Consider the following 13,175-nt stretch of genomic DNA (forward strand, 5'->3'; position numbering starts at 1 on the left):
AATAGTATTTTGGTCACGTCAAGGTATCCGCTTTAGACATCTTGTGGAGATGTCCTCTTGACCTTTGTGATAGATCTAAACTAGATATGTATTTTTAATTTTATAATACATTAATTTAACAATTATTAGTAACAATTATTACTACTGTCACCACTGCTACATCAGGAAGTAAAAGCTCAGCAACGTAGGACTTTCTCAAGCTCTTGAAAAACCCGCTAATAAAAAAGGCAGAGCTTTCCAAACGTCCCCTATTCATCCTCTGGCTCTGGGAACTTAGAGCGTCCTGCGTCCAATCAGCTTCCAAATCCCCAGCATCAGCAAGTGGGAGGGGCTCAGATCGATCCTGGTCCTTCTGCTGCTCCGGCTTGGCCACGTCTGAAGGCATGCAGGTCCTGGAAGGTACAGAAATCACATGTTTATTCATTGGTTATAACTGAGCTTCTTACTCAAATTTATGCTTCACAAGATTCAATAATACATACTTTTAATTCATGTCACTTATCCGTTTTTATAGTTTCTTCTTTTCTTCTATGGGTGTAAACTCTGCCTCCGAGCGTTGCGGACCTGCCGTTCCCTTCCCCGCGCACGCGCCGGGGGAAGAGCGGGCGGGCCTGTTGCCGGGGGGCGTGTGGGACCGGCGGCCGACCGCTGCTCGTGCCCCCACCAACATGGAGAGTTTGTACCGAGTCCCGTTCTTAGTGCTCGAATGTCCCAACCTGAAGCTGAAGAAGCCACCCTGGGTGCACATGCCGTCGGCCATGACGGTGTACGCTCTGGTGGTGGTGTCTTACTTCCTCATCACCGGAGGTAACTCGTCCTGCCTGGGGCCCGAGAGGCGCTGAGGCGCGGGGAGCCGGCCCGCCCTCGGGGCGCGTCTGTTCGGCTCTCAGCCCGGGAAAGCATCGCTCTCCTCTCGATCTTTTCCGAGGGTGGAGGGAAACTCTGGGGTCCCGAGTGTTAACGGCCCAAAGGTTTATTTGCCCTCACGCCCTGTCCTGTATCTTGAGGGGACTCCTGTTCTCGCTCCCATTGCCTTCCGTCTCCTGACCTCTTAGCCAGGCGGTCCGAGCCGAATAATATATTTTTCAAGCCCAGATTGTTGCTCCTTTTATTGAATGCCGTGAGTTATTTGGCAAAGGCCCTGGGAAAATCTCTTTTGGCCCATTCTGCTTACACGGTTGGTCAGGAGGGTGTGGGACTGTTACCTTCTCTTTGTCTACGGTCCCTGGAACTTCGGAAGAGACTTGACAGCCTTTAGGTTTGTTAGCTCGAACCTAAGGGTTCGGTGTTGCTTTTGCCCCGATCAACAATAAATATGAATGTAATCTTTCGAAACCACAGTTTTGATAAATATTTGAGATTGGAGATAGATTTGCAGAAGATATCGCGTATTTGAGAGATCGGAAGTTGAAAATTTAAAGAATAAGGAAAATAGCATTACCGTTGAACACTGCATTGTCATTTTATCCTGTCCTTTGCAAAAGGGGCGTCGCTTTGTATAGTGGTGAGTTGGCAATCCGGCTACAGTCTTTTCATAGCTACCACCCTTTCAAGCCGCAGTTCCATGATTTACTCAACACTGCTACTGCACTTTTAGATTTTGGGAAGTGGGGTACTTAATTTGGAAATGATAAAATTAAAGCTCCACAGATTAGGGACAGCAAGAGCAGCTGGTTCTGTTTTTAAGGGAATAGTCAGACATCTTCATTTTCATAGATGTCTTGTGAAAATAGTTGGCGCTGAGGAGGGAAGTATCTGAAATCACGCAGGCTTAGTTCTAGAATGAACCTTTGGATTTACCCTCCTCCCAAATCTAGAACAGTGGCAGTTAACTTATGTTCATTTAAATAAATTACGTTTAAAATATTTTTTATGTTGGTAAGATACTGTCCTAACATTGCATTAGCGTTCACATTTGCTCAGCACATTAATAGGTGCTGGATTGAATAAACAAAATTTAAAATGCATGTGGCATTTTTTTTTTTTTTTTAGTAAGTCTTCATCTGCTAGAAATCTTTCCTGTAACCCTTACCTCCCTTGGAGCCAGGGCCTTTGCTGGAAGCCTCACAGTTTTCACTCTGGGCACTTTTTCCATCTGTGTTTGTAATGGGGAGATTCTTTGCCCTAATTTCTGGGGTAAAGTGAAAGGACACCTTTTAGTGGCCAAGGCCATGAGCTGTCTCATACAAGGAATCGGTTTTGCCACTGGAAAGGAGTCTTCTAGAAACTGAGTGTACCTTTATAAATAAACAATATTTATTGCTGAGAAATATTCATCAAATAATGTACTGAGTTCCTGTTAAGTTCCAGGGATTAGGTACTGGAGGCAACAATGAATGAAACAGATAAGGGCCCTGCCCTCCTGAAGCTTATAATGTCATTGGTTGAGATATGTTAAATATCACATAAATCTTTCTCCATTACATTAGTTTTTCCACTGCAAATTGCCATGAGTGCATTGAAGGAAAAGAACAAGAGGTTTTGTAAAAACAGTCAGACTTAGGAACATCATTTACATTCGAATGTGGTTTCTGAGAAAATGACATGTTAGCCAAAATTTGAAAGATTGGGGAAAAGCGTATCTAGGCAGAGGGGAAAGTATGGACAAGTGTGGGACTGAGATACCAATTAGGTGGGTTTTGTAGTTGACTTAGAGTAGACAAGGTTGGTGGCACTAGAGATGGAGGAATGTATAATGAAAGATATTTTGGAAATAGATTCAGTGGATCTTGATGATGATTGATTGGATGTGGGGGGAGAATGACATGTGAAGGAAGTTTCCTGGTGTCTAGTTTGAGCACCAAGTAGGTGGAAGTGTCATTTTCTGAGACTAGAGAAATGAAGTTTTTTTGGTTGGGAATGGTGAACCCAGAGGTCACTTTGGGATAAATAATAGTTGGACATAACCAAATATAATTAGTTGGATATGTCAAGTTTGCAGATAGGAGTCTAGAACTGAGAAAAGAGGTTTGTGTTGAAATTAGTCAATAACAGATGTTTTCTGAACTCCTCCCATGAGCCAGATATTGAAGAACATAGAGTTTCTATTCTTAGGGAGCTTACATCTAATTTTAATAGTGCTAACATGATTCGGTAGGTGTTGGCACATTGAGAATCATTAGCATAGTAAAGCCCTGGGAAGGGATAAGTTCAGTTGGAGAGAGAAGGTAGGAAAAGAAGAGCATAGTGGATCGAGCCCTAAGGAACTCCGAACGTTGAGTGGTTTTATAGCAGATGAGGCTCAGCTAGAGAGGTAGCAAGAAAACATGGACAGGAGTGTCACGGAAGCCATGAGAAGCCATCTTTTTACCCCAAGAAAATAGATTTAGTAAACTGGATCAAGCACTGCTAGGAGACCTCCTAATAAGAGAACTGAAAAGTGTCCTTTGAATTTGACAACATGGAGGCCATTAGCCTCCATGAGCAAGAGTAATATCAGTGGTGGCAGAAGCCAGATCGGAGTGAGCTGAAAAATGAAGGATGAGTGAGGAAGTGGAGACAGAGAGTTAACCTTTTTTTTTTTTTTTTCCTCCAGAAGGAAGCCTGGCCCCCTTTCAAAAAGGAAGCATAGAAGTAGAATGTTAGCTAGGAGGATCTGGTGTCAAGGGAAAGCTGATGTAGGGAACAAGAGGTTGAAAATACAGGAAAGAGAAGAGGTAGCCCATGGAATAAAGTCTCTGAAATGGCAAGGGGGACGGAGTCCTTATTATTGCAAAAGGGATCCCATGGTGATAGGAGGAGGGACTCTTCCTCTGTTGTAGCTGGAGGTGAGGATGGATGCAGGTTCCAGTTTGTAGATTTGGTTTGGGGGGTGGGGGTGAGTTAGGGAATTCCCAAGTGATTGTTTTGTTAGTCAAAGGTGAGGGAGACAGTCTTGCTGTGCTTAAGAAAAGCTGGAGGTGGGGATGATGGAAAACAGTGAAGATAAAGAGTAGACGTTGACAGTGGGAGATTTGAGAAACAGTGTTGATGGACATTAACATAAATGATCATGATGACATTATGACATAATGATGGATGTTAACATTAATCATTGTGAATCTCTAGTATTGCCAGTCTGCCTAGTGGTGTGATTTTAAAACGTCTCATTTTACTTTCAAGCAAGAAAATCTCTCTAGTTACCTCTTAATTTAAAGAAACAAATCCAAGTATATGTGGAACATTTTCTTGAACTAAAAATAGCCTTTAATGTTAAATCTGCTTTATTGTGGAGTCATTCTTGAGTTTGAAACAATACTGAATGAATTTCTTTTATGTTTTGCAAGTCATTCTAAAATACTGAGTTGAATTTCTGAAGATAAATTCTGGTTTATCTGAAGTTTAGGAGGTAAGCTGGGCCTCATATGATTATAATAATACATCGAAGCAGTCCTATTTAAATATAAATGAACCTTTAGAGACCGATAAAAACTCTAAATCTATTTTAAAATTAGGAATCCAATCTAATCTATGTTGTTGTCTTTCATTTAGGAATCATTTATGATGTTATCGTTGAACCTCCAAGTGTTGGCTCCATGACTGATGAACATGGGCATCAGAGACCAGTAGCTTTCTTGGCCTACAGGTAAAAGATATCATTTTGAATGATTTGCTGGTGGGAAGGAAGATTGCTGAGGCATGCCTGCTTATTTAAAAATACAGTGCAACCTATTGGGTGCATCTGTATTTAGACACTAGCTGTTATAAAATGCTAAATTCAGAGATTGCAGGAAGTGGACAAGAACAAGAGTAGAAGTACATTATTTATGTATTCACTTATTAGGAAATAAAATATTTCACAGTGATTGACATGTTCACTTATTTAAAGGAGGGTATCAGTTTAAAATTCATTTATAGGCTGTTCTGGGGTCAGCAAACCACAGGTACCTGTTTATTTGCAAGTAAAGCTTTATTGGAAATAGGCACACCCATTTGTTTCTGTACTATCTATGGCTGCTTTCAGGCTACTGTGTTGTGTTATACAAACCATATGGCCGGCAAGCCTAAGATATATACAATCTGGTCATTTAAGAAAAAATCTTTGGACCCCTGGATATACTATTACATAGGAAAACTAATTTTTGAGACTTGGGAGTTCCATGTAGGCAATGAACACCAGAACAGTGTGGTTTGTTTCACCTGAGCAGTGCTTCTTGTATTGCCTTATACAAGCCACTTGGTAACTATCTACCTAAACATAGCTATATGTTTGTATTTACACTTACGTTAGTGGTATTCCATGCATAGAATATTCCTGGAAAGATTACTGTGATCTCTGTGGAGGGGATATGGATGACAGGAGATCTTGATGGCAGGGAGACGTTTCACTGTCTGTCACCTGAGTTTGAATTTTGAAACCGCTGCGTGTATTGCGTTTTCAATTAAAACAATTAGTTTAGCAAAAATGTATATACCTTCTTTATATGTGCCTATGTATAAATCATATCTTTAACAGAGAAATTTGCCTTTTGGGGTCCGTGAGCTTTCAGAACTTGAAAGTTCTTCACCCCTAGAAAAATCAGATACGTGTATATACAAAAATTTAAGGGTTTATAGATTTCTGGACATCTTTGTGGGGTTCATGAAGCCTTAGTTAAGAACTTGCTTGCTTTTAAAAAGTTCACTTTGAAACAAGAGATTTATTAATTATTAAAACTCAGGAAACATTAACCAATTCAAAATTAATTTGAAATTGATAGTAGAAATTTAAATAACATAATTTTCAAAAACTAAAGTTCTGGGTAAAGTGTTCATGTACATATATTAGTTGGCTTTTTAAGCTAATAATTAAAATATATGAGTACTGGGAATTCCCTGGTGGTCCATTTGTTAGGACTCTGTGCTCTCACTGCTGAGGGCCCGGGTTCAATCCCTGGTCGGGAACGAAAATCCCACAAGCTGTGTGGCGTGGCCAAAAAATATATATATATGTATATATGTATATATATGAGTATTGATTTTAATAGGCAGTTGTGTTAGTTGAAGTTTGAAAGGTTTTTTTGAGCATAAGCTCCATGAAGACAAAGATTTGTGTCTGTTTTGTTCATTGTTGTGTGTCCCCAGAACCGAAATAGTGCTTGGTACATAATAGGCTCTCAATAAATATTTATTGAAATGAATAGCCAGAAATATGGTAAAATGGTTGTAAGGGTAATAAAAAAATAAGCACAACAATGTTTTAGCAGAAATAGGAATTTCAGTCTAAGGAAAAAGTTTTTTATTTTTCTGGGAATTTTCATTTATTGTTTGCTCTGGTCTTTCTTTTTCAGAGTAAATGGACAGTATATTATGGAAGGACTCGCATCCAGCTTCCTGTTTACAATGGGAGGTTTAGGTTTCATAATCCTGGACCGATCCAATGCACCAAACATTCCGAAGCTCAATAGATTTCTCCTTTTATTCATTGGATTCGTCTGTGTCCTATTGAGTTTTTTCATGGCTAGAGTATTCATGAGAATGAAACTGCCGTAAGTTATTAAGTACTTCGTATAATCAGCACCTTAACTTGCAAACTGGTAACATAATTACCTGGATCTCATAAAATCATAGGAGATTTAATTTAAACCTTATTTAAACAGATGAAAATTTCGAGAACCAGAGAAATTTGTGACTTGCTCAAGGTTATAGCTATAGTTAGTAGCAAAATTGAGACGAATAGGTCTTCCTGACTGTTATCTCCATACATGTTCATGAGAAAATCCCGTTATTTTGCTGTAGCATCAGTGACCACTGACTGGAGACATTTCTCTAAAGGGCTTTTTGGTTAATCTGTAACATATGGAATTCCCACAGTAATAATAACAGTAAGGAATACTTTTGAGCCATTAATTGCTGCTGTTCTTTGAATATTGATATGAGGAAAATCCACTAAGCATTGGACAGGAAAGGAGAGTTACTGCCTTTACAAAAAGATGGGGAAAGGATTTCATATATGTATATTAGATTATTTTGATTCAGAAAACGAACACTATCTTTAGAACAAAAATAAATTGGTTTTATGGCAACTTTTATAATTCTGTTTGAGATCTTTCATTTTAAATGTAGATGAGTCTGATCACATTTCCCTATATTCTGATTTCACCTGTGGATACATTAGTAACTACAGGAACTTTGGGCAAACATATCATACAAAGATTAGCTCTTAGAAAATTCATTTTTTAGGGAATATGTTAAACATCAAGTGTCAACTGTACTTAAAACTGATATTTTCTGATTTTATTATAAGACAGTAGAAGGGAAAATAGGAATGTGTTTGAATTACACAAGTTCACTTGTTCTGTGGCTTAACCTGTCCGTATCTATAACACATCTGGGGTAGAATGGACAGACTTTCTAGAAAGTCACAAATACTTATCCTGCACTCATGTTCCCATCTTAACCCTGCAATACGGGAAAAGAGAGCAGTGTTCTTTGTCAGCTGAATATCTTTGTGGCCATGTAGCTCCATCAGACTGCCAATGGCTCTTATTTTTGTCCTGGGAAAAATTGGGGGCATTTGTTAAATTGTACGAGGACAGAGACTCCAGCCTCCTCTTTTTTTTTTTTTTTTTTTTTTGCGGTACGCGGGCCTCTCACTGCTGTGGCCTCTCCCGTTGCGGATCACAGGCTCCGGACGCGCAGGCTCAGCGGCCATGGCTCACGGGCCTAGCCGCTCTGCGGCATGTGGGATCTTCCCGGACCGGGGCACGAACCCGTGTCCCCTGCATCGGCAGGCGGACTTTCAACCACTGCGCCACCAGGGAAGCCCCAGCCTCCTCTTTTTGTTCCTCTTTGTTCTACCCTTGTTGCCAAAGGTATACCAATAGAAGAGTCTGAAGTTTTTCACAGCAAAACAGGAAAAGAGGAGGCTCCCAGAGAGGATAAAGAGGCTATTAAAAATTAATAATGAAAACAGAAAGAACCTTTGGAGGCATATAGCAGAACAGAAGCAGTGAGCTGGTTTTGTACGTAGAACCAGATTTGTTCTCATTCTGCTTAAGCTTCCCATTCTTCCTTAAGGTTTTAGGTCTTCTCCTTAGGCTGTGTGTTTTTCTTTTAGCTTGAGCATTTGACTTTTAGGACAACAGGATAATTATCCTAAATTATCCTAAATTTAGGATAATTATCCTAAATTATCCTAAATTTAGGATAATTATCCTAAATTATCCTAAATTTAGGATAATTATCCTAAATTATCCTTTTAGGATAATCTACTACTTACAAAAAGGTTTTGAAAAATGTTTAATTCTCTGGATTGCTTCTGTCTTACTTTTGCAATTATTTATGTAAACATTTGTCTTTTCCACATTCTATAGGCCAGTTTCCAAGATTGTTGACTAAGGTAACAATAGGAAATAAGAAATAACAGTATACTCTCTGGGCTTCCCTGATGGCGCAGTGGTTGAGAATCTGCCTGCCTAATGCAGGGGATGTGGGTTCGAGCCCTGGTCTGGCAAGATCCCACATGCCGCGGAGCAACTAGGCCCGTGAGCCACAACTACGGAGCCCGCACGTCTGGAGCCTATGCTCCGCAACAAGAGAGGCCGCGATAGTGAGAGGCCCACACACCGTGATGAAGAGTGGCCCCCACTTGCCACAACTAGAGAAAGCCCTCGTACAGAAACGAAGACCCAACACAGCCAAAAATAAATAAATAATTGATATTTTAAAAAAAAAACAGAGTACACTCTGGGTTTTGGGTGTAAATTATATTTAGATATAGTCAAAGCAGAACAATAGTCTAAATAGAAAATTGCTGCTTTTTGTAACTTGCTGTGCAGCTAAATCTAAGATATACATTTTTAAGAGGAGGGACTTTATGATCCCCTCTTTGATATGATTTCTCATCTACAGCTCCTAATGCGTGGTACCTTGAGTGTGGAGTGGGGAGAAACAGTGGACAAGTTGGGAAAATAAGGGAAGCAACAGTGTTGCATTTTCTGGAATATTTGCAGGCCCCAAAAGAGATGATGAGCCAGGTCTGTGAGCCTACATATTGCACATGATAGGGGTGTGGTTAGTACCACCAGCAAGAAAGGGATGTGTCTTCTTGCGCATACATTCTCTTTGAGGACCCATCAAATATAAGCAATTTGATATATAATAAATGGGACAGCAGCAACAACAAAAAGTAAAGAAACATCAGTAACCATGAGTTTTTTCAGATCAAATAAATCGCTAACATCTGAGATAAAGGTTGACTATGCTATAAGATGCTTCATAACTTCCAGGGTTGCATGCTCACAGAGAGTCTGATATCACCTTTAACAAGAGGTACCTTTAAAAAGGAGAGAACAATAGCAGTGAAATGGTACTACTAGCTTTATATTTTGTGATTTATGCTTTTTAAAAGACCTGATGTATTCTCTACTGATATAATTTTACATATTAAAACATGGCTTTATTTGATGCTTAAGCATAGGTCATATACTAATTACAAGGAAGAATACCACAACGTATAACTGTATCAAGAGATGTGTGTCCAAAAGTGCATGTTCACCTATCAGTATATGCAGATGACAGGCAGCTGTCTCTAAAGAGTCCTCAGTACTTTTGTTGCATAGTGTGAGCCAGCTGTTGAGTAATTTCCACTGGTGCAAATATTAGTGGACACTTTCTTAAAATCTTCAACTTTTTTTTCTTGTGAAGCTTAGGTCTCTTTTTGTTCTTGCTGTTAGAATTATCTGACAAAGATGTTATTTTATTTATTTATTATTATTTTTTTTTTTTTGCGGTACGCGGGCCTCTCACTGTTGTGGCCTCTCCCTTTGCGGAGCACAGGCTCTGGACGCACAGGCTCAGCGGCCATGTCTCACGGGCCCAGCCGCTCCGCGGCATGCGGGATCTTCCCGGACCGGAGCACGATCCCGTTTCCCCTGCATCGGCAGGCGGACTCTCAACCACTGCACCACCAGGGAAGCCCCAAAGATTTTATTTTATTTTTTTGTAGGTTTAATCTTTTTAAAAACATTTTTATTCTGTATTGGAATATAGTTGATTTACAGTGTTGTATTAGTTTCAGGCGTACAGGTGTAAAGTGATTCAGTTATATATATATACATATGTCTGTTCTTTTTCAGATTCTTTGCTTGTGAAGCTTAGGTCTTAGAGTTTGCCTTTTGTGAAGTGTCAGGCATTACAGTAGCAAATTTATGAGGTGGTCTTCAAAGTCGATATATACACTAAGAGGCTTTTTATTTTTTATTCAATTTTGGGGGGAGAAGTGGAGGGGAGAAGTATTGTTTGTCTCAGAGTTGTGACAGTGGTTGTGTGAGGTGAAAGTTCTCTCTGTACTCAGAGTGTGGATTGACCAGGCTGGTAGAGCAGAAGGAAAGGGATAAATGAGTTCTAAGGAGATCACATTGGCTGCATGCAGACCCAAGACCCAAGAGAGTCAGGTGAGTCCAGGAGCTGGAAGGGAGGAAATTCTTGAGTGTCTGCTCTGTGTCAGGCACTATAGTAGATCTCAGCCCTATGAAGTAGTTTTTTGTCCCCACCTTAGTGATGAAGAAATTTGAGACACTGAACTAATAATAGCTAATGTTTGTCAAGTGCTTATTACCATGAATAGCAGTTACTGTATTAGTAGATTCTCTTATATAATCCTTAAACTCCTTTGACGTAACTCCATTTTATAGATGAGGAAACTGAGTGACGTTTGCCCATTCGTGTTAAGCTTACCCACTTGTGTTAGAGGCAGGATCAAAAGGAGAGGAGTTCTAAAGGCATCAGCGGGTACAGGGTGTATTCAACCCTTTCTTAATGTGGATAGTTTTACACAATCTGTTTTTTCCTTGATCCTGCAGATCCTAAATAATAGGTTGCAAGGATTTATTGCAAAAGAAAAAGTTTGGAACTTTATAAAGCAGACTTTTTTTTTTTAAAGCAGACTTTTAATACTTTAAAGGGGATTTCAGGGCCCAACTTGTACATTTAGTAAAAGGATTTCCTATTTGAACAGTGTGAAGTTTCACTTGCTCAACAGCTATAGCTAATGCCCGCTGCGTGCCATCAAGACATTTCCTAAAGAAACAGAGATGCAAGGCAGACGCTTCTGCACACTGCTTCTGGAGGGCGCGAGGGCTTGCCTCCCAGGCTGAACAGCTCCTGGCCCTCCTACTTTCTCCTTTGGTAATATTAGGGTTTTCAGGAAATCTAAACCAGCTTCTTTCCATAAAAAGGTTTGTGATGTTTGTTGGCAATTGTGAGAGTCCAAAGGAAATTGATTCTGACTCTTTCTTTGACTTTTACATAACATTTTTTTCTCTTTACTTTTTTTTTTCTCATCCTCTGTTGTTTAGCATATTGGTTTGTAACTTTGTCCTTTGAGGGAGAAGGATAATGGAACCCAGACCCAGTACTGTATTTATTGGGGGGCAAGATTTGAAATAACCATAATGAGGAATCACACAATTATATTTTCAGATTGTCATTTGATTCATCATAAAATTTGTTTGGGACACATTGAAATGTTGCTTCCTTTTCACTTTTTGTGTTTATAAATTTTATTTTTATAGGGGCTATCTGATGGGTTAGAGTGCCTTTTGTGAAGAAATCGGTGGATACTGAATTTGCTCCCGTTAATGAAGTTTTAAAGGCTGTACCAGTCCTCTGATATGAAATATGGAAAAGGATGAAAAGCAGCAGAAAAGAAACATCTAGTGAAAACAGAGGAAATGTGTTATAGCTTGGCCTAGAATGTCTTCTTGGTATCAGAGACAAGCTTATCAGCATTTTTTCCTGCTGGCCTATACTGACGTACCAACGATGTTAAGTGGCATTTTTTTCTTTTTTTCATTTCTTAAAGAAAATATACTTCATTTCTACAACTGTAATATTGAATAAAGTGATTATTTTTTACAACCCCCTTAACATTTTTTGGAGATGACACTTCTGACCTTCAGAAATTAATGTAAAATCAGGAAGTGAGATCCCATAAGCTGAGAACTCTGGACAGCTGAGCAGCTTTACCTGTGGTGCTTTGCCTTTAAACAGAGTGTGTGACAGTGCATCATTTCAGATATGTATGTAAGACTGTTACCTGAACAATAAGTTGTATGAAAGGAGCAGAAATAAATAATTTTTCTAATTAACACCTTTTTAATTTGTCTTTTGATTAACTGATTGTATTAATCTTTGGTCTGTAATTATCCACTCCCATCTTGTGACTGTCTTAAGCTCCTGTTGGTAGCCTGAAGTCTCCAAGTGTAGTTGGCAGGATGCCTTGTGAGGTAGCAACTCCGTGTCCCTATAAATATTCCAGCACAGGCTGTACATTTATGCCAGTGTTGTTTTAAATGTGATTGTGTTAGATGACAGTTCCCTTCAGGCATTCATCTGCAGTAATTAACACAGTTTGGAGCACATAAAAACATCTGTAGACCAGTCTGGTCTTCCCCTAATTTCTTCTAGCCAGGTCATTTGGTTCTCCCTTAACTGGCCATGAACTTCACTTCTCCAGGGCCTCTTTAATTCTTACCCCATGATCTCTAAGTTTACAGTAAAATTTTCTCTCAGGTGGTTTTTTTTCATAATTCCAAGGCTGATCTAAATGTAGCTGTTCATTAAATTAAAGATTCATTTATTCAAAAAGTTTTGAGAACCTATTTGCCAGGCAGCACTGAGGATTATAGGGATGAGAGATAAGGGCTCTGTCCTCACAGAGCTTATGTCCTTGCAGGGTAGCCAAATTATCAAAAGATAAAAAAATGTTTATAAAGTTTCAGACGCTGATAAATACCACAAACAAAAACAAACAAGTTAATAGTCTGTACTATGGTGATGAGAGATGTGGGGAGAGGAGGTTACTCTACTCCAGAGCTCTGAAAAAGGAACATAACACCTGTATGTATTCACCAACTTTAAAGCCTTGATTTAACTTTAATTATATTTTCGTTATTTGGCCTTATTTTAAAACCTTAATTACAATAGATGGACAGAAGATAACACAAAGGTGTTACAGTTTCAAGAGGTCTTTCCCTGAATGATTGAGCGTGAGCAGTTCCTGTCAAGCACCACCAGATGGTGCTGTTAAGGTTTGGTGTGTTTTTCTGTGTCACAACTATTATTTTTGGTTTGGTTTGGTTTTTGTATTTATGGTAAAATAAAAGTATCTTGACTAGATACAATGAAATGTAATTAAATAATTTTGCTGGTAAAATTGCAATGTTTTATGTGAAAGAAAAAAATCATACCTTGTACTAGACTTAAAATGCTTT

General features: G+C 39.2%; 1 protein-coding gene across 2 annotated transcripts; it reads left to right on the forward strand.

The window, feature by feature from the left end:
* Window positions 1-584: 584 nt before the first annotated feature.
* On the forward strand, window positions 585-12,050 carry OSTC (oligosaccharyltransferase complex non-catalytic subunit). 2 transcript variants are annotated; one of them, XM_004269587.3, is made up of 4 exons: window positions 590-807; window positions 4,471-4,564; window positions 6,249-6,446; window positions 11,475-12,050. In XM_004269587.3, the coding sequence occupies exons 1-4, from the start codon at window positions 669-671 to the stop codon at window positions 11,491-11,493; spliced, it is 450 nt and encodes a 149-aa protein (XP_004269635.1). In that variant the 5' UTR covers window positions 590-668; the 3' UTR covers window positions 11,494-12,050. The 2 variants fall into 2 exon arrangements, with proteins under 2 accessions (XP_033283672.1, XP_004269635.1); XM_033427781.2 differs by lacking the exon at window positions 6,249-6,446 and having other exon boundaries at window positions 585-807.
* The last annotated feature ends 1,125 nt before the right edge of the window (window positions 12,051-13,175 follow it).

The sequence above is a fragment of the Orcinus orca genome, chromosome 4 (assembly GCF_937001465.1).
Source record: "Orcinus orca chromosome 4, mOrcOrc1.1, whole genome shotgun sequence".
In the NCBI taxonomy this organism is placed as follows: Eukaryota; Metazoa; Chordata; class Mammalia; order Artiodactyla; family Delphinidae; genus Orcinus; species Orcinus orca.

What these genes read in the sequence shown, in the direction of transcription:
- OSTC (XM_004269587.3), top strand. Translation starts at nt 669, where the DNA reads ATGGAGAGTTTGTACCGAGTCCCGTTCTTAGTGCTCGAATGTCCCAAC. An exon ending in TTACTTCCTCATCACCGGAG is followed by an intron (nt 808 to 4,470) that starts GTAACTCGTCCT and finishes TCTTTCATTTAG; the next exon opens with GAATCATTTATGATGTTATC. An exon ending in GTAGCTTTCTTGGCCTACAG is followed by an intron (nt 4,565 to 6,248) that starts GTAAAAGATATC and finishes TTTCTTTTTCAG; the next exon opens with AGTAAATGGACAGTATATTA.